This window comes from Euleptes europaea, chromosome 3 (assembly GCF_029931775.1).
Source record: "Euleptes europaea isolate rEulEur1 chromosome 3, rEulEur1.hap1, whole genome shotgun sequence".
NCBI classification, from domain to species: domain Eukaryota; kingdom Metazoa; phylum Chordata; class Lepidosauria; order Squamata; family Sphaerodactylidae; genus Euleptes; species Euleptes europaea.
The window spans coordinates 33,137,858-33,164,047 of NC_079314.1; the positions used below are offsets into that span (position 1 = coordinate 33,137,858).

General features: G+C 48.0%; 1 protein-coding gene across 1 annotated transcript in view; it reads left to right on the forward strand.

Annotated features, from left to right (window-relative positions):
• MACF1 (microtubule actin crosslinking factor 1) overlaps nt 1-26,190 on the forward strand; it is a 378,039-nt gene that overhangs the window by 229,623 nt on the left and 122,226 nt on the right. Inside the window, exons 39-49 of the mRNA XM_056846741.1 lie at nt 1,274-1,807; nt 2,918-3,094; nt 4,077-4,200; nt 4,805-5,013; nt 8,369-8,686; nt 10,019-10,188; nt 16,001-16,157; nt 16,776-16,893; nt 20,560-20,622; nt 22,204-22,445; nt 24,321-24,450. Of these exons, the coding sequence (XP_056702719.1) occupies nt 1,274-1,807; nt 2,918-3,094; nt 4,077-4,200; nt 4,805-5,013; nt 8,369-8,686; nt 10,019-10,188; nt 16,001-16,157; nt 16,776-16,893; nt 20,560-20,622; nt 22,204-22,445; nt 24,321-24,450 (2,242 nt within the window). The remainder of the gene's footprint in view (nt 1-1,273; nt 1,808-2,917; nt 3,095-4,076; nt 4,201-4,804; nt 5,014-8,368; nt 8,687-10,018; nt 10,189-16,000; nt 16,158-16,775; nt 16,894-20,559; nt 20,623-22,203; nt 22,446-24,320; nt 24,451-26,190) is intronic.

Genomic DNA, 26,190 nt, shown 5'->3' on the forward strand with positions numbered 1-26,190 from the left:
GAATTCAATGGATGAATTTAAGATAAAATTGCAACCTTTATATGATTATTACTGACGTGCTTGAAACACCCATTTTAGAGAATAATCACTAGGATGCTTAAATTAGAAATTAATTGGATAAATTTAGAGAATTGTTTAAATGTTTCAGTTGTTGAGATCAACTGCCGAAGTGATGAGATTGTAAATTATCCAAAAGCTTGGACATTGATACATCCTGGATATATCTTGTTTCCCTTTTTAATTCCCCCTTCCCCCTTTTTTTTCTTCTGTACCCTATTATATAACAACAAAAAGTAAAAAACAACAACAATGTGTGCATGGGGGTGGGTATCAGTTCCAAACAGTCAAGATGTCAGGGATGCTCGGCTGATCCTGCATTAAGCAGGGGGTTGGACTAGATTGCCTGTTTGGCCCGACTCTATGAGCCTTAAAGACCAGTGAAAGGAGATATCCTGTGATCATACGAGTTTGCACCCTTTAGTGTGGGGTGAAAAACTTGATCCTTCTTCATTAGGTATGCACAAGGTTGCATGGAGACAAGGTTGCCATTGGGTGGACTGTGAATTAGCAACAGTTAGACCCACTGAGCCCTGACCTGGATAGGCCAGGCTAGCCTGATCTCATTAGCTCTCAGAAGTGAAGTAGGGTCAGCCCTTGTTAGTACATGGATGGGAGACCACCAAGGAAGTCTAGGGTTGCTACTCAGAGGCAGGCAATGGCAACCCACCTCTCAATGTCTCTTGCCTTGAAAACCCTATAGGATCGCTGTAAGACAGCCGAGACTTGACGGCATGAAAAAGACCCATTCTCTTAAGCAGATGGACACATTGGAGAACATGGGTGTGAAGCCTGTGGTTGAACACATGAAGCTGCCTTATACTGAACCAGACCCTTGGTCCATCAAAGTCAGTATTGTCTACTCAGACCAGTAGTGGCTCTCCAGGGTCTCAGGCAGGGGTCTTTCACATCATCTACTTGCCTGGTCCCTTTAACTAGAGATGCCGGGGATTGAACCTGGGACCTTCTGCATGCCAAGCAGATGCTCTACCACTGACCCACAGCCCCTCCCCCTGTTGTTTTTTTTTTTTTTTCTATATGATGACTCTCTGTACTTCAGTGAGCAAAATGGAGCTTGCGCTGATTGGATCTCACAAAGTGGAGCTTCTGACAGATAGGGAAGTCGTTTCTCTATTAAAGATAGCTCAGGAAGAGTTTGGGTTCTGTGACTGTGCAGGCGCTGAAATTAACCGGAGGCACATCTCGGTTTTCCCAGGTCCGGCACCAACAGCTCCTTTCTCAGCAGCAAGATGTCATTCTGGCCACTCAGTCAGCCCAGGCCTTCCTGGACAAGCAAGGCCACACCCTGAGGCTGGAGGAGAGGCAGAAGTTGCAGGGGAGGCTGGGGGAGCTGAAGGCCCAGTACGCCACAGCCTTGACGCAGTCGGAGACACAACTGAAGCAAGCTCAGGCACTCCAGGACGAGCTGCAGAAGTTCCTGCGGGACAGTGGGGAGTTTGAGGCCTGGCTGGAACAGGCGGAGCAAGAACTGGAGAGGATACGTGGGGCAGACGGGAGCCTGGAAGGCCTGCAGTTGACGCTTCGCTGGCAGAGCGGCTTCTCCGAAGACGTGATCTCTCACAAGGGGGATCTGCGGTTTGTCACCATGTCAGGGCAGAAAGTGCTGGATGCAGAGAAGGCGGCGGCGGCTGTTGGCAGGCCTCTGGGGCCTGAGGTTTTAGCCACCGGAACACTCGTCAGGAACAAGTTGGATGATGCCACCAAGAGATATGGGGCTCTGCACTCCAAGGTAGGTAGGAAGCACGTGAGGCCAGGCCTAAGCGCTACACAGCAGGGCATAGGACCATCACCAAACCATAGCATGTTCCTGCTGTACAGTCATGTCTTTTGCTTTGGCGTGGGTGCAGACAACTCCGTAGTTTGCATAACCTTGGTGACCGCAGCTCAGGAGAAGGTAGGTTTGCTACTTATCCTTGGTGACTGTAGCATAGGAGAAGGTAGGATTGTTACTTATCCTTGGTGACCACAGCACAGGAGAAGGTAGGATTACTACTTATCCTTGGTGACTGCAGCTAGGAGAAGGTAGGATTGCTACTTATCCTTGGTGACCGCAGCACAGGAGAAGGTAGGATTGTTACTTATCCTTGGTGACCGCAGCTAGGAGAAGGTAGGATTGCTACTTATCCCTGGTGACTGTAGCATAGGAGAAGGTAGGATTGTTACTTATCCTTGGTGACTGTAGCATAGGAGAAGGTAGGTTTGCTACTTATCCCTGGTGACTGTAGCATAGGAGAAGGTAGGATTGTTACTTATCCTTGGTGACTGTAGCATAGGAGAAGATAGGATTGCTACTTATCCCTGGTGAGTGTAGCATAGGAGAAGGTAGGATTGTGACTTATCCTTGGTGACCGCAGCACAGGAGAAGGTAGGATTGTTACTTATCCTTGGTGACCGCAGCTAGGAGGAGGTAGGATTGCTACTTATCCTTGGTGACTGCAGCACAGGAGAAGGTAGGGTTGCTAACATTTTATGCTTTCCACAGCCAACCAAGCAGGCCCTCTTGGCTACCCTAGCCATACTTGTGTTGGCTGATTTTTTTTTGCATCAGCAGCTTATCATGATTTTATCTCATGTCAGATGGTCTTCTGAACTCTCTGTAGGATGTCTTCAGCCAACAGGCAAGGTCATTTCCGTCAGGCAAGAATAAGGAACTGCCTTCATAGAGAGTGGGTAGTGGGCTGCCTTCAGTTTTGCACTGCACTCCTTTTTTTAAAATTAGAATCCTTGTGGTTCACTGGTGTGTGTTGTTTCCAAAATAAAATTGCATATTTGAAATCGCAAAAAGTGCCTGTAGCATCTTTTTATGCCTTATCTCTCTCTCCCCCTTCCCTTCTTGCAGTGCACTGCGCTGGGCTCCCATCTGAACATGCTGCTGGATCGCTCTAAGCAATTTCAGGATGTCTCAGAATCCCTCCGGACGTGGCTGCGAGAAAGCGAGGAGATTGTCTCGAACCTCTTTTCGGAGCCCATTTCCTCCGATCCAGTTGTTTTGCAGAATCAGCTGGCCAGTGCCAAAGTAAGGAAGCAGTCAAGGGCTTCTCTCCTTACCTTTCAGGTCTTTGGCGGGTTGTTTTTTTGCTCAGTAGACGCAGAAGAAAAGCCAACTCCAAGCAATGTGGCTCTGCCTTTTCACCAACTTGGAGATACTGGTCTTTTATGCATGGCTGCTTCACTCGCTGTCACCCCTCCGACAACTTCGGATCTTTGTTTGGATTGTGCGTGCTGTTTCCAACCGTCAGAGGTCGCCTCGCTCTCCCCCTGCGTTTCCCCGCATTTTGCCCGCGTTTTCAAATTTGAGATAAAACAGGTCCCTCAAAACTCGGGGAAACACGGGGAGAGCGAGGCAACCTCTGACGGTCAGAAACAGCATGCACGATCTAAACAAAGACCATAAGTCGTTGGAGGAGTGATGGCGAGGGAAACAGCCATGCGTAAAAGACCACTATTAAAAATAACCCTGTCGTGTTGTGGCTTACTGGAACGCCCAGGAGCTGGATATTTACCCCAGTGGGGCAAAGGGCAATTCTTTGCTGTCATTTCAGGTCAAGAAAATGGTATGGGGCAAGGCTTTAACTCCCTCCATCCCCCACCCCGTCCATCCACCCTGTAGTACCGACCCAAATCAGGGTCCTGTGCATCAGCTACTTAAAAGAAGGGGGAGGGAACACGAGAGCATCCACACTCATGACTCCTAGCATTTCCTTTGCTAGGGCTTGCACCCCCTACCTCAGTGGCTTCATTAAATACGGGGTTTTGGCCATGGAACATATGATCTCTCAGTCAAGACAAATGCCTCTAGACATGTGCAGAATGCATTATCATCAACAGCAGATAACCACAGCCAAGCACTCGTACATTTAAGGTTTGGGGTATGAAGCTACCAGGGCTCCAGGCATGGTTGACCCCCCATCCAGATGCCTGTTTTTAGAAATTAACCACCAACCTTTTGGTAAATAGCTGTTCCTGCTCTGCGCTCACTTGGCTCTTGATTCCAACAGAGCCTCCAGGAAGACCTTGCGGAGCATCAGGTACCCATGAAGCAGCTCGAGAAGGCCGCACGTTCTCTTTTGGAGATACACGAAGCTCCCACACCTGACCACCGAGTCATTCAAGAAACTTCTGGTAACAATAGAAAACATTGTGTGTGGGTGTGATGTGCCATCAAGTAACTCCCGACTTATGGCATCCCTATGAATGAATAAGCTCCAGAACGTCCTATTGTTAACAGCCTCACTCAGTTCTTGCAAACTGAGGGCCGTGGCTTCCTTTATTGAATCGATCCATCTCATTTTGGGTCTTCCTCTTTTCCTGATGTCGTCAACTTTTCCTAGCGTTATTGTATTTCCAATGAGTCTTGCTTTATCATGCTGTGTCCAAAGTAGGATAGCCTCTGTTTAGTCATTTTAGCTTTCAGGGTTGTTGTTGAGGCTCAAAGATCAGCCAATTATGGACTGTCTGAGAACAATCTGGGGGATTGTGCCTTGTATTAAATCAGAGAGAGGGGATATTGTGCCTTCTAGATTTTGTGTCTCAGATACCAAATTGTCCTCCATGATCTTTGGGTGTGACATTTCTAAGCCACCTAGACACGGCTCTTCCAATGCTGAGCTGCTTTCGCAGGCTGGATTCCATGTTCTGTTTGGTGGGAGATCCTTGGCATGATGGTTTTGAACTCCCCACTCCTTTCCCAGTTCAACATTCGCGGGGTCTCCCTTGGCTTCCTCAGATTCCATCGTGAGCCGGTTCCAGAGTCTTTCCTGCCGGATGGCCGAGCGCTCAGACCTATTGCAGAAGTCCATTGCCCAGTCGCAGAGCGTCCAGGAGGGGCTGGAGACCCTCCTTCAGTCCATGGCAGAGATTGAAAAGAGCCTCCAAAGGAGTGATGTGGCCTCTTTCTCCTCCTCCTCCATTCAGGAGTCCCTCGCCACAAACACGGTGAGCCATTTTGCTTTATTTTGCTGTATTGGGGCTGTGTAAGAAAAATCCCTGAATAGCACTTTGAATATTTTAGTTTAATCCAAATTCCACTTTAGAAGAAGAAGAGTTGGTTTTTATATGCTGACTTTCTCTACCACTTAAGGAAGAATCAAACTGGCTTACAATCACCTTCCCTTCCCCTCCCCACAACAGACACCCTGTGAGGTGGGTGGGGCTGAGAGAGTGTGACTAGCCCAAGGTCACCCAACAGGCTTTGTGTGTAGGAGTGGGGAAACCAACCTGGCTCACCAGATTAGCCTCCGCCGCTCATGTGGGGGAGTGGGGAATCAAACCCAGTTCTCCAGATCAGAATCCACTGCTCCAAACCACCACTCTTAACCACTACACCACGCTGGCTTTAAAAGCAGTTGAATCCTGGGAACTGCTTTTTGATGCATTAGCATTTATCAATCGTTTTTGAATGTTCAGAGATGACTGGTTATCTTGTAGTAATCCTTCCACCTGCCCCATAGGGTATTTCAGCATTATTATCTCGCCCATCCCCAATGCAGATGGGAAGCTTGCCCAGAGCCATCAGGTGGGTTTATGGCAGAGGTGACATTTGAACCAGGGACTCTGATTTGTATCTCAGCCTCTTAGCCCCTACCCTACACCTACTTCACCATGTGAGAGTGCCCCTTCTGCATGTGCTGAGTGCTGAGTCTATACTGTATAACCACAGCCAGTTCTGTAGACAGCTGGCATTTAAAGCCAGGGCTTGGCACTCCAGAACGTGTTTGTAATGGCTCAGTCACCTGAATGCAAAGGTAAGATTATTTGGTTGCACTGAAATAGGCCTTGCCTATTCAGTTGTGCCTAATGGAAATCTCACAAAGCAAAGTGTAATCGATAGATGGCCCCGCAAGAAGGGAACTGTAGCAGGCTGACTAGCCCGATCTTGTCAGAGCTTGGAAGCTAAGCAGGGCCAGCCACAGTTGGTTCGGGCATGAGAGACCACCAGGGAAGATGAGCTGCTGTGCAGAGGAAGACAATGGCAAACCGCCTCCGTTCATCTCTTGCCCTGAAAACCCCACGGTCCTGGAGTTGTCCTGAGTCAGTTGTGACTTGATGACGCATGGCAATTATCAAGGAGGAACTGTAAATAAAGTCATCTTCGTCACAGTCAGTTGGAAACCTGGGGGAGATCCACTCGTCAGCAGTAATTGGAATCACCGGATGTTGCACGTCACCAGGTTCTTCCAGTTCTCTAAAGGTCTAGAGCAGGGGTGTTGAACTCATTTGTTATAAGGGCCAGATATGACATAAATGCCACTTGGTCAGGCCAGGCCATACCTTACCAGCCTAGATTGGGAGCAGGGTGTGTGTGTGGCTGGGGGAGTGGCTGGCTTGCAGACCGAATAAGAGCTCTCAAGGAGCCAGATCTGGCCCCCAGGCCTTATGTTTGACACTCCTGGTCTACAAGTCCCCCTTAGTTGTAAGTAAAAGAATACGTCAAGAACAGGCTTTTCATATACCTGTAGCTCACTCCCAGCCAAGGGAGAGATGCAGAATTCCTTCCCCTCCCCAAGAGGTTATATTTGTTATATTTATATCTTATATTTATCGTATATTTAGATCATAATGGGTAGCCTTGTTAGTCTATATGTAGCAGCAGAAAAGAGCAAGAGTCCAGTAGCACCTTAAAGACTAACAAAATTTCTGGCAGGGTTTGAGCTTTCGTGAGTCACAGCTCACTTCTCACGAAAGCTCATATCCTGCCAGAAATTTTGTTAGTCGTTAAAGTGCTATATGGCTCTTGATCTTATATTTATTCATGAATATTTACTAGTTTATTATATCCCACCTTTCTTCCCAATGGAGTCCTCCCCAATCATTCTCCTTCATTTTATCCTCACTACAACCCTGTGTGGTAGATTAGGCGGTGTGGGTGTATGACTGGCCAAGGTCACCCAGCAAGCTTCCATGGCTGAGTGAGGATTCAAATGTAGGTGCCCCAGATCTTAGTCCAATGTTTTAACCATTTTAACCAATTAGTATTCCATCTTGAGATTTCAGTCTTGTGTTTAATTTCTGCTGGTTGGGGGACATCCCCTTAGTTAGTGTGCAGGAATTGTGGCTTTTGTTAAACTTGGGGGCAAGGAATGCACAATCGGTTGTAAAGTTGGAGCAGCGCAGATTCCTGTGAAAGATTTCCCTACCTGGCTTGCTAGATTCCTGTGTTAGAATGAATCTGTATGCCGTGTGGCATCTCCATGCCTGCATAAGACTCCATTAAAATGTGGAATTCACTGCCGGAGGTGGCCACAACTATAGAAAGCTTTAAAAGGGGATTAGACCAATTCATGGAGGAAGGGTCTATCAGTGGCTACTAGCCATGGTGACTAAAGGGAACCTCCACATTCAGGGACAGTATACCTCTGAAGACCAGTGCCAGGATGCAACATCAGGGAAAGGCCTTGGCTTCTATACTCTGTTGTTGGCCCTCCAGGGAAACTGGTTGGCCACTGTGCGAGACAGGATGCTGGACTGGATGGACCACCAGTCTGATCCAGCAGGGCTGTTCTTATGTTCATTCTGGCAGAGTGTCCCAGCATGCTTAAATGCTTCTTCTCATTTCATAGAATCATAGAGTTGGAAGGGACCACCAGGGTGATCTAGTCCAACCCCCTGCACAATGCAGGAAATTCACAACTACCTCCCACCACACCACCAGTGACCCCCTACTCCATGCCCAGAAGATGCCCAAGATGCCTTCCCTCTCATGAACTGCCTAAGGTCAGAGAATCAGCATTGCTGACAGATGGCCATCTAGCCTCTGCTTAAAAACCTCCAGGGAAGGAGAGCTCACCACCTCCCGAGAAAGCCTGTTCCACTGAGGAACCGCTCTGACTGTTAGAAAATTCTTCCTAATATCTAGACGGAAACACTCTTGATTTAATTTCAACCTGTTGGTTCTGGTCCGATCTTCTGGGGCAACTGAAAACAACTCAGCCCCCTCCTCTATATGACAGCCCTTCAAGTACTTGAAGATGGTTATCATATCCCCTCTCAGTCTTCTCTTCTTCATGCTAAACATACCCAGTTCATTCAATCTTTCCTCATAGGACTTGGTCTCCAGACCCCCACCATCTTTGTTGCCCTCCTCTGGACACATTCCAGCTTGTCTACATTTTTCTTAAATTGCGGTGCCCAAAACTGAACACAGTACTCTAGGTGAGGTCTAACCAGAGCAGAGCAAAGCGATAGCATGACCACTGTCATTTTCAGCAAGGGCCTTTTGAATCCAGTTTGTGCAGACGGACTCTCCTTCCTGTTCTGGTCTATAAGAATGCACCTGTCTCTGTGTTAACAGAAGCTGAAGCAGGACATCGCCAGGCAAAGGAGCAGCCTGGAAGCCACACAAGAGATGGTGGCCCGGTTTGCAGCAACGTCCGACAGGAGCACGGCAGCAGCCCTGCAGGCCAAGCTAGCGGAGGTGACCGAACGCTTCGACAGCCTGCGGAGGTGGCAGCAAGAGAAGGAGGATGCGCTGAAGGATCTTCTGCCCAAGGTGGAGCAGTACGAGCAGCTCTCAGAGAAACTGAAGGAGTTCATGGAGAGCAGGAGTCGCCTGCTGGCCTCGGGGAACCAGCCAGATCATGATATTGCTCACTTCTCTCAACAGATCCAGGTACTGAACAATTAACTCCCTTGGAGAGCAGTGGGTGGAGCCCATGGCTTGCTCGACAGAGGTCTCCAGTTCAGGCTGCGGAATCTCCAGTTACTCACAAGGGTCTCTGTTAACAGGGCTGGGAAGGGCTTTTGCTGAGAGCTTGGAAAGGGGCTGTTGGCAGGCAGAGGGCACAGACAAAGGAAGGGCAATTTATCTCATTAGGCATGTGTGTATAGTCCAACCTTTCTGAACTTCAGGGTGATGGAAAGTGGCCAACAGGCAGGGAAACATACTAAAATTCAGCCCAACAAATAATCCCTTAGCACCTTAATAAAAGCCTGGAGCTGGATGGCCCGGGCCAGCCCGATCTTGTCAGCTTTCGGAAGCGAAGCAGCACCAGCCCTAGTTAGCATTTTAATGGGAGACCACCAACGAAGTCCAGGGTTGCTACACAGAGGCAGGCAATGGCAAAACACTTGTTTGTCACTTGCCTTGAAAGCCCTATTGGGTCACCATAAATAAGCTGAGACTTGACGGTGTTTTCCACCACTATCTTGATAAAAATAGTGAACAGAAGTACCTGATTGCTGTCTGATTGCTCTGAAAAGCCCTGACAACTAGGGTAGATGGCTTTTTACAAAGAGAGTGGCTTGCTTTTGTAAATTTTGTTTTATATTAGTAATTACCAATAGATCCTCGACTGCTTTCCCCCTCTTTTCCTGGAGAGGGCAGTTGTTTGCCTCATCACTGCCAGGCACTGACCATTATTTGTGGCAGGATTGTGGGTCAAACTAGATGATACTGCATCCCCTAATCTGCCACGGGGACATGGAGCCATTTTATAGTCTTTTAAAAACATTGTGGGACTGCAGCATGGTTGGGTTTCATTCTTCTCCCACCCCACACCTCCGCAGTCCCCAGCGGGGTCTGGCCACGCCAGCATTTTTAAAAGTTACAAAATGTGTTCTAAAAGGGTGTTGTGTCCCTGTGGCAGTCTCAGAGACACTGTCATCTAGTTTGACCAAACTGTGCGCACCACAGTTCTGCAGGAGCACAGAAGAACTGCGGAGGACCATTTTGGTTGCTGGGTTCCTCTCCTTCAGAGTCTCAGCATCTTTCTGGCTGTCCTGCTGAAGGGTTCCAGCAGTTCCAGTCCTCTAGTCCAGCTGCGCAGGATGGGTCATAAGGCATCAGCCGCCTTCTACCACCCGCCCACATGGCTGGCATGGGCCATGAGGCTTCATAGCCCTGTGATGAATGCAGCTGTGTCCCCGGAGGTGCATGCTGAATTGCGCTCTCAGTTCCAAAGCTGATGTTTTCTCCCTACTTTTTTCCATGCTCTTCTTCCAGGAACTGAATTCTGAGATGATGCAGCACCAAGAAAACCTGGAGACACTGGAACGTGTGACTGCGGAGCTGAGCTCTTGTGGTTTTGCGGTAGCAGCCTCCCCCCAGCACCAGGAGAAGGTGCGCAGTTTGCGGAAAGACTTCCTGCAACTGCAGAAAGCTGCAAAGGAAAGGTATGATGTGGGAGTGAGAAGGGTGCGGTATTTATTAATTTGATTCCTTTATCCCCACCTTTCTCCCCAGTGGCGCAGAGTGGTAAGCTGCAGTACTGCAGTCCAAGCTCTGCTCACGACCTGAGTTCTATCCCGACGGAAGTCGGTTTCAGGTAGCCGGCTCAAGGTTGACTCAGCCTTCCATCCTTCTGAGGTCGGTGAAATGAGTACCCAGCTTGCTGGGGGTAAAGGGAAGACAACTGGAGAAGGCACTGGCAAACCACCCCGCAAAATAAAAGTATGCCTAGTAAATGTCAGGATGTGACGTTACCCCATGGGTCAGGAATGACCCGGTGCTTGCACAGGGGACCTTTACCTTTTACCTTCTCCCCAGTGGGAACCCAAAGCAGCTTACATCATTCTCCTGTCCTCCATTTCATCCTCACAACAACCCTGTGAAGCAGGTTAGGCTGAGAATCTGTGACGGGCCCAAGATCATCCAGTGAGCTTCCATGGCATATGTGGGGATTCGAACCTGGGTCTCCCAGGTAGTAGTCCAACACTCTTAACCACTACAGCACACTGGCTCTACACTCAGAGGAGCTCCATCCATAGAATTTCAGGGGGCTGAAGAGCAGGTAGACACAGTAAAGCAGATTACTCCCATACCCCAACCATTTTGTACTGTACAACCCTCAAGACAGGTGACTTTTTTGCAGAGTTGAGGTGGGTTTGAAAGAAGAGCTATTGCTGTTGGTCATGCCTGTACCCATTCCGTTTTTTCCTCTGGTTAAATGGGTTTTGTATTGTGTCAAAAACTTGCAAACCTGTTTGACCAGAGGCAAAAGAAGGGTGTGTCATAGACATGTGTGTGTGTGTGTGTAAAGTGCCTTCAAGTCGCAGCCGACTTATGGCGACCCCTTTTGGGGGTTTTCATGGCAAGAGACTTAACATAGGTGGTTTGCCAGTGCCTTCCTCTGCACAGCAACCCTGCACTTCCTTGGTGGTCTCCCATCCAAATACTAAATCAGGCCTGACCCTGCTTAGCTTCTGAGATCTGACGAGATCAGGCTAGCCTGGGCCATCCAGGTCACAGACATAGAATCATAGAATTGGAAAGGGCCATACATGCCATCTCGTCCAGCCCCCTGCTGAATGCAGGATCACCCTAGAGCAAATCTGACAACTGTTCGTCCAGCCTCTGCTTGAAGACTGCCAACCCAAGAAGGAATGTGCCTTGTGATCAACCAGTGGCTGCCTGCCGCTCACTCTTTGCCACCTCTCCCCACCCCTTGTTGGCCCTTCGAATTGTCTGCTGGGTCTTCCTTAGAATACCAAATGCCCCGACTTGCTGTGGAAGTAGTTGTTAGCAGGATCAGGCCATAATTGTTAACATTATTGCAGCATGTTGAGATAAAGTACTTTTAGCACTTCCACCCCCCTGAAAAAGTGGTACACAAGTGCTTATTTTCCAAGGGAGATGGAGTGAAATATTGGAGCAAGGCAACGGCTCAGTCAGGGTCCAGGTCTTAAAACAGCACCAAAACTGAGTGTTCAGTTGTCATTGCTTTTCGAGGCTTAAGTTGGCACCCGAGCGATTTTCAGTCTTTTCTGAAAGTGGGGAAAAAATCAGTTGCTCTTAACGATCTTCTGCAGAAGGGATCCTTGCCAGAGCCCCAATTCCCTCCCAACCCAGCAGCAGCAGCTGCAGCCACTCTTCTCGGCAGGGTCCTTGGCATCGTAGGGGGAGTCTGGCATCCCCTGGGACAGTGCCAGGGAGGTAGGATAGCACCCCCTGTGGCTACTTCCTTCTGCGGTGCCCCTAGAATTGCCTCCACACAAGTGATCATTGGGTTTATTGTATTGTATATTGTTTGTTTTGCTCAGATTGCTCAGTGTCAACGTTTTTGTGGTGTCCCAGTCAAAATCACAGCCCGTGACAGTGCTGATCTGGCTTCGGGCCTTTGCTGCTGGTGTAGCTTCCAACACTGCTTGGCTGTGAATTTGTCCTCAGTGGACATTAACCGTTCCGCCTTTGTATACCCCGCTTTTGTCTCCAAAGGGGACCCAAAACAGCTTACACATTGTTCCCCCTGCCTTTCCATTTTATCCTCATTAAGGCAAACTCCCCTTTCTATACTTAGCCAACCCAGGGTCTCCTGCCTGTAGACCCCCAGCAGGCCTCTTCTTCCTCCACCCCCCTCTTTCAGGGTGTCACTGCCCTTTCTAGGTCTCTCTCTTCTTTTACACTCCTGGTAAATTTGGACCGAATGGAGCTTAACGTGGTTCACAGGGATTAGATCTACTGGATTTGAAAGGAAAAGGAGTTTTATAAGTGAATGAAAAGCACGCACTGTAGAGGGGTGTACAACAGACGGAAGAAAATAAAAGGAGTTTAAACATATCCTCCTGTCTCTGGGTATAATAACTTCTCCCTCTGATGGTATTCAGAGAGGCACTTCACATCCTCAAGTTAACAATCATTTTAAAAATCATCCCTGGCTTTTTCAGTGCCACGTGCTCATGGCTTACTTGAGCCAAGGTAGACTCTTTCCTCCTCCTGAACGCGTGTAAAATTGGCCACCTTGGTGAGCTGTAAAGCTTTATTCTCTGCCTTTGCTTGCCCCCTAGCAGACTATCCTTCTCTCCCTGTCTGCCAAAACATTCCCACCTACCTTGGCCTCTTGGGGCTCTGTGGTTTAGGTATGATTCAGGGTGGCTCCTTGCCCTCCTCCGGTTAGTGTCATCTGCATCTGTATGACCCCGCACTGGAGAAATGATTCGAACCCACTTGCTGCTTTCTCCAGCCTTCCTTCTGACTAGCAGGGAGTCTTTCATAGTCTCTAAGTCTGTAAAAAGTGCAAACCTGAGAGAGTTCATCATCAATCTTTATTGCTCATTGACAGAATCTTAAGCATTTACATTGTACAAGGGAAACGGTTTTACAAAAACTGCCTGATCCCATTTAAGCTTAGCACAGAATAGAACCATTTTGCCGTGACAATTTTACAGCCATTACATGCGTTAGATATTTCACAATCTGATAAATTTTTCTCGGTGCCAGCATCGAGATCAGATAAGAGGAACGGCGCAATCCAAGGTTCTAAGGGAAGATCATATTTGGCTAGAATGGGTAAAATTCGGCGAGTTCTCTCTACCTTCGATTTTTTTTACAGAAGAGGAGCAGATGGTCTAGGGCAGGAGTGTCATACTCAATTGTTACGAGGGCCGGATGTGGCATAAATGTCACTTGGTTGGGCCGGGCCCTGCCTCGCCAGCCCAGATTGAGAGTGGGGGGTGGTAGCTGCCTTGGCTGGGTTGCAGTCCGGATAAGGGCTCTCAAGGGGCCAGATCTGGCCCTCGGGCCTTATGTTTGACACACATGGTCTAGGGTTTCAATTACACTGTCTCCACAGTCACACAGGCGGTCACTAAAAGGAATTTAACCTGAGAGTTATCTTTTAGGGGTGCAAACTTTGGCACTAATCCTGGGGTGTAAGGCATTTCCCCACGCATCATGCTGGCTCCCTACCTGAGATTCCCAAAAGACTCTGCCGATTGAAGACAAACGACAGCGTAGTCAAACTGAAGCAGCAGTTTCTCCACCTGTGTCGAGACCCTTTTCTTTCTCTGCAATGGCTAATGAATTAAAACTCCCCTCCCCCAGCATGCCACTGCAAGAGAGAAGGAGAATGAAGTCACCTAAAACTGACATTTTGGAGATGAGAAAATGAGGGGAGGGTTTGGACAAGGCTCTCTCTCCTCTCTGGATTACGCACTCTCCTCTCAGCATTATTGGAAGGTGTCGAAAGACAGGGGGGAAGGCAATTGCTGCTAGTTGGGCACAATGCCTATTCAAAAGCTTTGTCCACCCAACCAGTGTATGTGTTCGGGTGTGTGTGTGTGTGTGGGGGGGAATAATAGCTTTGCTAGAGCCTGATCAGCAAAGGACAAGCCGGACTCCTACCCTGAGTCCCAAGAAGGTGCCTTTTCTTGTCAGCCTGGAATGCGCTGCCCTGAACAAACCGGCTCCAGACAGGTGGGCCAACGTTGCAAAAATGACAGTAACAAATCTTAGTGAAAGCTACAAATGTTAAAGCCCTTCAGCGGTCCACACGGCAGCCCTGTAAGGCTGGCCAGTATTGTTAGCCCTGTGTTGCATGGGAGTGAGACTGAGAGAATAGTTGGGTGGGAATTCATAGCTGTGAAGTGAGAGTCTTAATTGGGTAGTCCCTGTTCGCAGTTATCCATCATGGGTGCAGACTTTCGAATGACACAGAACTCCTCACCGGGCAGAATGCGTCCTGGCAGAGCCCTGTGAAAACTGGTTTCCATCAAAGAAACCTTCCTCCCCTGCTCAGTCTTCTTCTTTCTAGTAAAAATGGATACTAGTCATGATGCATACCTATTCTCTCCAGGATCAGAGGAGCATGCCTAATATATTAGATGCTGTGGAACACAGGCAGGGCAGTGCTGCTGCAATCGTCCTGTTTGTAGGCTTCCTAGAGGCACAGAGGGTTGGCCACTGTGTGAATGGTCTGCTGGACTTGATGGGCCTTAGCCTGCTCCAACATGGCCTTTCTTATGTCCTTATGTTCTTCCCACCTCAACAGTTTTGATTTGGATGCAAAGAATTATTCAAGTGAACAGGGTAGTCCAACCTTTTCTTTAATAAAATGTTTAGATGGAAGGGTGACTCTTGGAGATGTGCTCTTGGAGGAGTATCTGGTTTCTACCTTTGGTACCCCAAGACAATTCGAGAAGAGCATGAAGCAAAGATAAATACAGGGACAGGGACAGACTGGCCATCTAACTAACAGGGAGTGTTCCTAGCAGGCCACTGCTCTGAAGGGCTGCTGGCAGCTGGGAGCAAATAAGGCCAAGCTACAGTAGCTCTGCATGGGGAGGGGCTGTGGCTCAGTGGTAGAGCATCTGCTTGGCATGCAGAAGGTCCCAGGTTCAATCCCTGGCATCTCCAGTTAAAGGGACTGGGCAAGTAGGTGATGCGAAAGACCCCTGCCTGAGACCCTGGAGAGCCACTGCCCATCTGAGTAGACAATACTGACTTTGATGGACCAAGGGTCTGATTCAGTATAAGGCAGCTTCATGTGTTCATGTGTTAATACTGGAGGGGCTGTTTGGCCTGGCTTGCTCCATCTTGGCTTCCCATTCCATGCTTGCTTGGGAGAATAAGCAGTCAGTCAATATGCAATAAAATAAATGTCGAAACCTTTATTGGCATAGACAACATCTTCAGAGAACGTAATCATACAATCTCACTCAACAGAGTTCACCTGTTCTCGTGCACAGTAACATTCACGAATCCACATTGCTTGCTGCAAAAGCTTGGTTATATGGTCAGTTGTGGCCACATTCTGAGTGAACATAAGAAAAGCTACTGTGTGCTCAACCAGGTGCTACTCCCTACTAGCGAATAACAGGTTGATAAACTTAAGGCGGATTCTCTGATAAAGGGGCAGTGCAAAAGAACATGTCCAACCGATTCTATGTGATTCATTCCACAGGGGCGTTACCTTGCAGTGAGCGGTATTGATTGAACTCTCCCCTGTAATATTGATGAGGGTAACACATTGAATCTTGCTAACATATATACCCTCCTTTGTTTGGGATCTGTTAAGTGAGAAAAACAGGTTGCCACCGAACGTACTCATTTTACCATCCCCAAACTCACACAAGCCCCATTCCTGACTTGGCTGTTAAGTTATTGCAATTTGTTGTCTAGCAATCTGTGTTGGATAATATCGGGAATAAGCAGTCATTGGTTGACATGAGCGACTACTCCTTCCTGATCTCCTTTCTATCCCCACCCCAGAGAGAAAGGTGCAGCATCCTGCCAGGAACAGCTAGATGAGTTCCGGAAGCTAGTTGGGTCCATCCGGAAGTGGCTGAAAGAAACGGAAAGGAATATCCCAGCCACCGAAACCTCTTTGGGCACCCACGAGTTGGAGAAGCAGCAGCAGCAAGTTGAGGTGGGTTGAGTGCAAGGTTGGGGGGACCCCGTGCGGGTGGATGCGGGGAATGTCCCATCAGGTGGCAAAGGGCTCACCGCATCCTGGGAAGAAAGGCCAAAGCTGCCCAAGGGCTGGGCTTCACTGTGACCAGTCTCTAGCATGATCTGGACCCTCTTGGCAGAGAAGGGTGTTCGGCTTCCTCCGCAGGAAGGAATCTGCCCCAAGGAAAGATGAATTCCGAGACCTGTGTAAATGATACAGCCTAAATATTTTTCTATCAACATACTTAATTTGCAGAATATATTCTGCTTCTGGTACCCTTGGGGGGGATGTGCATTGCACTTATCCCCTCCTTGAACATTATCGGTTCAAGTGCACCCTCCATTGCTGTGGACTTCAGAGATTTCGCCAGTCATTGGCCATGCGCTCAGGCCTATTTCATATCATTAGAGGCTAGAAAGTTGCATTCCTATTTAAACAAAAGCTGAAGTTCTGCAGATGTTGGATTCTGTGCCCATCCAGTACCTAGTTGGATGCTTCTGCAGCGGAACTGAGAGATACACCTTATGGCCTTACATATCCCTAGGTCTTTGTGTGTGCTTTGTGTTCTGACATCTAACTATATTCCATTGCTAGTTTCTCTTGGACGAATGGACGGAAAAGGGAGCTCTCGTGAGGGATATCAACTGCAGAGGGACAGCCTTGGAGAGTTTGATAGTTGAGATCACAGCTCCTGATGCACAATCCAAAGCAGGTGAGACACACCCCTCCAAAGCTGCTTCCATACTGCAGGTAGAGCTTTTCTTCTTTTTTTTCAAGATATTTTATTAATTTTTTAACAAGAAAAAAAAACCAAAAACACATACATACATTTACAATCACACATTCTATTCCTTCGGGGAATAGATTTCTTCTTACATCTAATACTTCTTATAAGATTATTTCAGTGTTATACAATATACTTAATAAATCCTGTATCTATATAATCTAAACATTATCTATATTATCGCTATTTATGAAATTTTAACCTATTCTTTCCATTTAACATATTCAAAATAACATTGCCATTTCTTCCGTGTTTCTTCCACCGAAAAAAACCAGAGTAACTCATCAAGAAGAGCTCGTAGAGCTCTACGAGCTCTTCTTGATGAGTTACTCTGGTTTCAGTTGGTCATGAGATAGGACTTATACCAGCCACAGCAGCTTGGATTTAGGGGTGGGGGTGGGAGACAGCCAGCCAAGGGCTTGGAGCGAGAGGTCACTCCAGTATTGGTTTCCTGTTTTGTTTTTGTGAAGATTTGAAGGACTCCTGGGGTGGAGAACTGTTTTTTTTATGGTAGATGATCCCAGGTCCAGTTAGGAGAATTTCAGGAAACTTCCTGTCTCTGCCCTAAATGCCTGGAGAACTGCTAAAAACCAGAGTGGAGACAGTACGGGCCTTGAGGAACTGGAGGTCTGGGCTCTACAGCAGCTTCCTGTATGTGAAATCCTCTTTTCTTGCTGCCTGGAGCTGATGCTGATTTCCTTCCTTCTCCAGCAACTGTTGATGGCACTTTCAACAAAATGATGATGATGGTGATGATGATGACGATGTGCTATTAAGTCGTAACTGACTTAAGACAACCCTTCATGGGATTTGCAGGGCAAGACATTAGTAGAAGTAGTTTGTCATTGCCTTGCTCTGCATAGCAACCCTGGTCTTTCTTGTTGGTCTCCCCTCTAAGTACTAACCGTGGCCAGTCCTGTTTAGCTTCCAAGCTCTGATGAGATAGGGTTATTCAGGCTGCTGATACCACATATACAGTGTTCCTAAAATAATTTCAGAGGGTAGCTGTGTTGGCCTGCCGTAGAACAGCTAGATTCAAGTCCAGTAGCACCTTGGAGACCAACAAGACTTTCAGGGTCTGAACTCTTGAGAGTCGAAGCTCATACCCTGAAAATCTTGTGGGCTTGTAAGGTGCTACTGGAGTCTAATCTACCTGTTATTCTAAAACGTATTTATTTCAGCTCAGGAGCATTAGAAGGTCAAAGAGCCGTTTTTTGTTTAAAGATGGGATCAACCCTCTCTCCCACCACCAGCATGTGCCTCCTAGGGGGCTTTCCCATTTGTTCCTGTAGCTCCTCTAGTCCATGCAAGCTGGCACTAGAAGAAAAACCCTGACAGTCTTCAAGGTGTCACAATGCTACTGTTTGTATTTTCTGGGGCTGACTGTTGCAGCTATATATCTGGAATTAGGTCTGAGTCCCTCTCTGAAGGAGCGCTGTTGCAAAGCTGCAGAACCAGCCCAGGAGCATCCCAGCTGGGGCCGCCATTGTGATCTCTCTTGCTGGCGATTTAAAACCATCTTGGGAATTTCAGTGGGAGGAAGTTTTAGTTTTCACTTCCTTTCCTGAAACCTCTTTTGGGGATGGTGACATCACAGCAGCTGTTGCGTTCCCTCCCCAGAGGGAGGAGAGAGAGAGAGAGGCAGGCGAGGTACCTCGTGGGAAGGGGGAAGAGACCCATTGGATGGTTTTCCCGACTGCAATACAAGAAGAAAGTAAACAGGAATGCTTCCAGGATTGAACTAGGCCATTCTGAAACATGAGAACCCTCCCTTGGGTTTGGGATGGAATCTTAAGACAGGTTCCTGTCCAGACCAAACCCCTTTGCGGATTTCAGTGGCCTTGTTAATAATGATGGCGATAAAGTGCCGTCAAGGCGATAACTGACTTATGGCGACCCTTTAAGGGGTTTTCAAGACAAGAGATGAACAAAGGTGGTTTGCCACAGCCTTCCTCTGCATAGCAACTTTGGACTTCCTTGGTTGTCTCCCATTCAAAAACTAAGTATGACCGACCCTGCTTAGCTTCCAACTTCTGACACACTGGGGCATGTCTGGGTTATTTAGGCAGCTGTGGCCTTGTTACCGGGGGGGGGGGGGGACCCTGTTTCTGGGTTTCTTGTTTTGTGTGTGAAGAACTCCTTTAAGTGGGAGCAGTAGTAGGGGGAAATTTTCTGAAGTTCTGTTAAAAGAGGTTGCCGTCTCTTACTAGACAGTCTTTGGATGCCACTCGGTTCATCCTCTGCCTGGAGAGAATGGAGGCAAAATTTTATGTTAGTTAAAAACCACATGACCCCATCCCTCACACAACCCACTGAGCAGGAACATGCAAGTATAGAAGTAGAAGAGTTGGTTTTTTATACGCCGACTTTCTCTACTTCTTAAGGAAGACTTAAACCAGCTTACAATCACCTTCCCTTCCCCTCCCCACAACAGACACCCTGTGAGGTAGGTGGGGCTGAGAGAGTCCTGTGACTAGCACAAGGTCACCCAGCTGGCTTCATGTGTAGAAGTGGGGAAACCAACCCGGTTCACTAGCTTAGCCTCCGCCTCTCATGTGGAGGGGTGGTGAATCAAACCTGGTTCTCCAGATTAGAGTCCACCGCTCCTAACCACCGCTCTTAACCACTACACCATGCTGGCTCTCTGCAGTTTCTAGCTACAGTTTCTGGGGGTGCTTGGAAACCAGCAGCTCTCTGCTCACTGCATTGGGCTCAAATAGCACTTATATATTTCTTGAGAGCTTAGGAGCCCCAAACTGTGCCTGTCGTGGAATGTTTTGTTGTCTTGTACTGTGCTAGCTTTGTTTCGTGACTGTGGTTTGCTCTTTCAGTCATGCCCGTCATTCCCAGCTGGAGTCTGACCCAAATATGCATTACCTTAGTAATATGCTGGCTGCCGAAAAGCCTCTTCTGCATAGCTGGCCAGTTGCAGGGTCACTGCCTCTTGCAAGATGGTTCCCAGTTCTGTGGAAGCAGTTCTCCGGTATCTACCTTGTTGCCTAGGTAACACGAATGGGGCCTCAGACTTAGAGCTGAGATGAGGAAGCCACCACTAAGACCTCACTGCCAAGACTGCAGCTCACCTGTCTGCACATGGCCGTGACCATGCAAAGACTGCATGCAACTGCCTCTACTGCAGTGCAGTTCCTGCGCTCTGCAGTTGCGATGGGCGGCAGAGCTCCTCATGTGCTTTTCCCATCTGGGTTGGAAGGTTTCTGTACCTCTGTCCCGGTTCCTGGAGGTGGCAGGCACTATGAGTGGAAACTGTCCCCCTGAACTGGAAGAACTCCCAATGTCCTCTGGGTGCCACACTTCCTGCTGGTGGTGTGAAGGCAGCATGGCATGGAGGCTTCTTCATGCACCTCTGTGCGATGAAGTCGACTTCCGGGCCAGCCCCCTGTCCTGAGGCAAAGGATCTTCCTGGGCAGCAGGGTGTGAGCAGTTCATTTTTGCAGTTTGTCTAACTATGCCTCTCTGCCCTTCTGGGTGGTCGTCTAGTCACGAAGGACTGCATGTCTGTGTTTTTTAAACTGTCTGTATTGCTAACATGTTGGTCTTTGTCGTTCTGTCTGCCTCTGTGTCTGTCTCACTCAGGTTCTGTGGTGACCACTGCAGGAAGTTCTGTAGGCAGTGTGAATGGATATCACACCTGCAAAGGTGAGAGAACCAAGCCACTTGTTCATGCGTGTATGTGTGTGTGTCAGTAGATCTCCTGGAGACAGTGCCACACCAATCTCTCAAAAGAAGATCAGGAGTAGCAGTAAATGTGATTGTAACTATATACAAATAATTTAACAAGTTATGTAATGCAAAGTTCAAGAAGCTGAAGAAGTAAAAATTAGTTAGAATCATCCTTGGCTGTAACGTTATACAGATGATAACCCTTAAAACGAACCGGTAAATAGAACCATAAAATGAACAGCGGCTCAAATCCTCAACCTCCCCACTCCCACAAATCCACTTGCAGTTGGCAGAAGAAACTTTCATCCGCCTGCCCTCTGAAATAGCCACTGTATCCCAGCCAGCATTATATAGCCTTCTTAGAGGGAATTTGCCTAATAGGGTTAAACAAAGTAATTTCAGCTTGGTATGCCAAGGTATTACAGAACCTTCAGATGCCATTTCAGATTAACAGGGAAGCAGGCAAGGCTGAATTCTGGTGTTGGGGCCCCTTTCTGCATGGAAACTGGGTTTTGGGTTTCAGTAGATCTCACGGTGTCCACACTTCCCAAGGCAAATAGCCAGTATGCTTGCAAAGGCGGAGGGAAGAATTGCATGGATCAGCCCAATAAGTATATTGGAGGACAAGGTTGTGCTGAAGAGCCAAAATGGTGCCCAGGCTCTTCCATCTGAGGAAGTTATCTGCCCTCAGATCAACTCTTGGCAAACCTTTCTGTCCCAAACGAAAGAACAAATACACACCCCAAGTTTCTGAAGTCTGCCTGCTGCTCCTTAGTCAAAGCAAATATTGAGAATTACAGGAAGAAAGGGGGGAAAAAACCTTTCCTGCATAAGATGGATATACAGGTTGAGTATCCCTTATCCGGACTGCTTGGGACCAGAAGTGGTCCGTATTTCAGATCTTTCCGTATTTTAGAATATTTTGGCATTTTTGCATATACATAATGAGTTATCTTGGGGATGGGACCCAAGTCTAAACACAAAATTCATTTATGTTTTATATATACTTTATGCACATAGCCTGAATGTAGTTGTAACAATATTTTAAAATAATTTTGTGTACATTGAACCATCAACGGCACTGCTGAGGGCCTGTGAGTAATGCCTACATGCTGGCTCAAAAGGTCTGGTTTTCGGATCAGTCCGGATATTGGATGTCCGGATAAGGGATACTCAACCTGTACTGAAAGGTGCAGACACCCACTGATGATCTCTCACAAGCTCTATCTCTGTATTCCTTGAACTTCAAGTCATTCTTCCAAGTGGTGGTATCTTATTCAGGGGCTCAGCTGACAAGTAATTTTGGAACCACCTTCCCTATTTTTGCCTTTGCAAATGGGTAGCTTGCCTTTGTGTATAAAGTGTGTGTGTGACCCGTGTGGGAACGAGGCACATCTGGCTGAAAGACCCAGTAGGGGCTCCTAAGGCCATGTTTTGTCTTAGCTCATGTGAATACCTCTCTAGTATCAGGGAATGCCTCTCTAGTATCTGCACCAGTATCAGGGGATGTGACTGAATACTGGCCTTGACACACATTCGCTTTCTCTTTTGGTTTAGATTTGACCGAGATCCAGTGTGACGTGTCGGATGTGAACCAGCAGTATGAAGGGCTTGGCAATTCTTTACGGGAGCATCAGGAAGATCTGTCCGCCATGTTGGCAAAGATGAGGGGTGCCCAGGAGGAGGCGGGTTCATTGCTGAAGTGGCTGGAGTCAAAGGAGCAGGCCTTGTCGGCACTCGAAGGGTCCTCCTCACTCACGAAGTCGGAGACGATGAAAGCTGAGGCGGATCGTAACAAAGTACGCGGCTGTTTGTTTACACCTTCATATTCTACCTCCTCACCTAAAGTAGATCATGAGAAGAGGGGGCCTTCTTGTGGAGAATACCACATGAATGCTTAATACAGCCTTGGCCCATGGCGTACTCTACATGAGGCTGATCTGGATGGTAGTGGGGCGCAAAGCTGCTGTTTATAATAATTCTCTTCCCTGGTTTGGGGTGAGGCAGTCTTCAGCTGATGGGTCCACAGGCAGGGCCTTGAGCAAAGAGATGCTAAGGGAGGAAGGGGCTTTGTTTCAGCTGAAGGGGAGATCAGCAGAAGTAGAATCTTGAGTAGGCCCATATCAAGGTGGCAGTTTTTGGCCAGCTAAACCCTTTGCAGCAAATGTTCTTTCTTCCTCTCCGTACCCCTGCCTTAGAGTGTGTTGGATTGGGAGGAAGCCTGACCTTAGGGGGGCAGCCACAGGGGAAGGCTTACCCCACAGCAAACCACTTGGCTTTTTGCACTTGCCTTCCTCCCCTAGGGGACAGGCAGTGCTGTGTAGGAGTGGGAAGCAGGGCAGGACCCTTCTGTAGCAATGCAGCCGACTTGATCAATGTCAGCCCCCAAGTCAACGCTGACCCTCTCCTCAGTGTTGGGGAAGACTTCAGCACATTCTGTTTTGGGGGCATATTGAGCCTGCCTGTCTCTTTTGTGGAAGGGAGCCCCCCACCCCCACCCCAGAACTCTGGTAAGGTCACCAGAGCAGTCTGTGCTTGGAAAGGGCTGTCAACTAGGGTTGCCAGCCTCCAGGTAATATCTGGGAATCTCGTGCTATTACAACTGATCGCCAGCCGACTTCACCTGGAGAAAATGGCCGCTTTGGCAATTGGACTCTATGGCATTGAAGTCTCTCCCCTCCCCAAACCCCACCCTCCTCAGGCTCCGTCCCCAAAACCTCCCGTTGGTTGCCAAGAGGGACCTGGCAACCCTATTGTCAACTCCGGGTTGGGAAGTTATTGGAGATCTGGGGGCAGAGCCTGGGGAGGGCAGAGTTTGGGGGAGAGGTTCATCCCATCCCTCAACAGGGAGGTGATGCCACCGAGTCCAGCCTCCAAAGCAGCCATTTTCTCCAAGGGAACTGATCTGTTGTCTGGAGATCTGTGGTAATTCCAGGAGATCTCCCCGCCCCAATTAGAGGTTGGCAACCCTAGGAACAACAGCAAGGAAGCCCAGCCCCGAGTCCAGCCGAAAAGGGCATTGCTAGCCAGCAGCTTGGCATTAGAGCGGCCCAACAGGCCCCTGTTGCACCGCTAGGCAGCGGGTCTTCCGATCTGCTCCTATTCTGTGACTTCATACTCTACCGTGCCACCACCCAGATTCACTTGGTCAGGAATTTAAAAATATCTCTGGTGGTAAGAGGTGTGGCCTGGCCATTGTCTCTTTCTGACTACTCCAGGGAGTCATTCTCACCAGTGTTCCCAAATGCCGTGCCCCAGCAAAGGCCTGTGAGAGTGGCCATCCCAGCCCCTGAGCTACAGCCTGGAGGGGTTAATTAGGCTCTTGGGTGTTGAGTTCAAGCAGAGCTCTCAGAGTTCTTTCTCTCCTTATGATGAGTGCTGGAGGTATTGCTGTCATCTGAGTTTTGGGAGAACTCGCATGCAAGCAACCACTGGCCTTCCCGATGTACCCTTGATGTGAACTTAGCATGGCTAATGTTCTATGACTGTAAAGAGTTCTGTCTCTGATGAAAAGTTCCATTCCCAAACACCGAAATTGATAGTTCCTGCTTCTCCCCCCCACCTATTGATTTCTTGCTGCTTTGGGGGCAGGCCTTTTCATTAGAAACAAATCCAATAAAATCTGTAATAATATCATTGTCCTTTTTACCTCCCCTCCCCTTTTATCCCCGTAGGCATTTCTGGCTGAGTTGGAGCAGAATTCTGAGAAAGTTCACAAGGCTAAGGAATCTCTCTCTGGGCTCCTGGAGAAATATCCTGAATCCCCAGAAGCTGGAAACTGGAAGAAGATGCTGGAAGACCTAAGTATGTTGCCCTGTGACCTCTGCCCCCCCCAAAAAAACTCATCTAGGACTAATCAAAATTCAGCCCCAGTTCTAAACTCAACAGCAGAGCAGAATTCCATTCAGCTTGAAGTGCAGCTAAGGGAGTGGGCAGGACCTTTTGTGTGCCGAAAGAACTGTAGCATAAGGGAAAGTGTGGGAAGGGGCAGGACTAGGAAGGGAAGGGGCCCACTGGGGCACAACCCACAAGCACATTGTCCTGTGCAAGGCTTGCGGGAATGAATGGAAAATGCCAAAATAGCACAAGCATGCTCTTTTGCCTTTCTCATGTGCATATCCTTCCCTCCCCCGATAGGGGAGGTCTTCTAAGAATTGTATTAATGTAAATGCATGTGAACATGCACGTTCTTCAGGTTTCAGCCCTCACACTTGGGGTTTTGAAAGTTAAATCTCTTGAGTAGTGGGAGGGTACACTTTTAAGCCAGTGCCCGTAAAGGGCACAGTGTACCAGGGCGCTGCTTCTGTTCCCTCCTCACCACACCCAAAACTGCCCATCCTGATAGGAAATGTCGCTGAATGTGAATGGCAGGTATTCAGTACAAGCAGTCTTGTGTTCAGCAGTTGTAGGTTTTATGGAACGTTTTGTGCAGTTGCAAGTGGAATTGAAATGGAGATTCCACATAGCATTTAATATGGTGCTGGATTCCCCATTTAAAAAATGCCTATGAGCAAAATCCTACTGTTATGTTTACATGGGAGTTAAGGTAACTAAATCCTGTTCAGGAAAAAAAATCCAGATTCTCCCTGCAATTGTCTCTTTAGATTTTGTTACTCGCCCCTTTCTTGTTTTCCAGGACCACTGTGCTTCTCCATGGTTAATCAGTTACTTTCTACTACCCCTCAGCGGGCACTCCATTCTTGAACAGGGTCCTTAATCAGTTCCTTTTCCAGGTAATGGGGTGGGAAGAGAAGAGGCTCTAATTACTGTTTTTTCCATTGCAGCCAATATGTTACTTCATTAAAAAAAAATTATGTTTGTAATGGCTGGTTATGTACATATTTTAAACGTCATCAAGTCACAACTGACTTATGGCGACCCCAGCAAGGGGCTTCCAAGACAAGTGAGAAACAGAGGTGGTTTGCCATTGCCTTCCTCTGCAGACTCTTTCTTGGTAGTCTCCTATCCAAGTACCAACCCTACTTAGCTTCTGAGACCTGAGGAGATCGGTCTACACCATGCCAACTTCCCTCATAAGTGCTGGTTACAATGATAAAAAAGAAAATAGAAGAAAAATCATTTCGGCTGCAAAGGGAAAGGCAGTAACTAAAGCCTCCCACACCACCACTAAGGAAACAAGAACTTATTAGGGACCTCTTCGGGAATGCTGCGCAAGTGAACAAAAAGTAATTTTGGCTGAGTTTTAAAACAAATAGAGGGTAGGAGGAAACTGTAGAGAGGGAGTGGTCTTGGGACCAGAGCTGCAGTTGTGTGTGTTAACTTGGAAAAAAGCTACATATCAAGTCTAAAAGGAACACAGAAAATGCTGGAATGCAGTGGGTTGGCTGCAATGGTGCCTGGCTTCTCTGTAAGGGAACAGGTTATTTCTCTTCCTGACTTAAATGGCTAGTGTGGAAAAAACCAAGGAAACGGTTACAGCCAGCTTCCTCACACATTCTGCTTTTAGGAAGTCGGAGCAGGCCAGTCTGCACCATGCATGTCAGGCAGAGAAGAGTCTCAGTGAAATGTAGGAGTGGGAGGGAT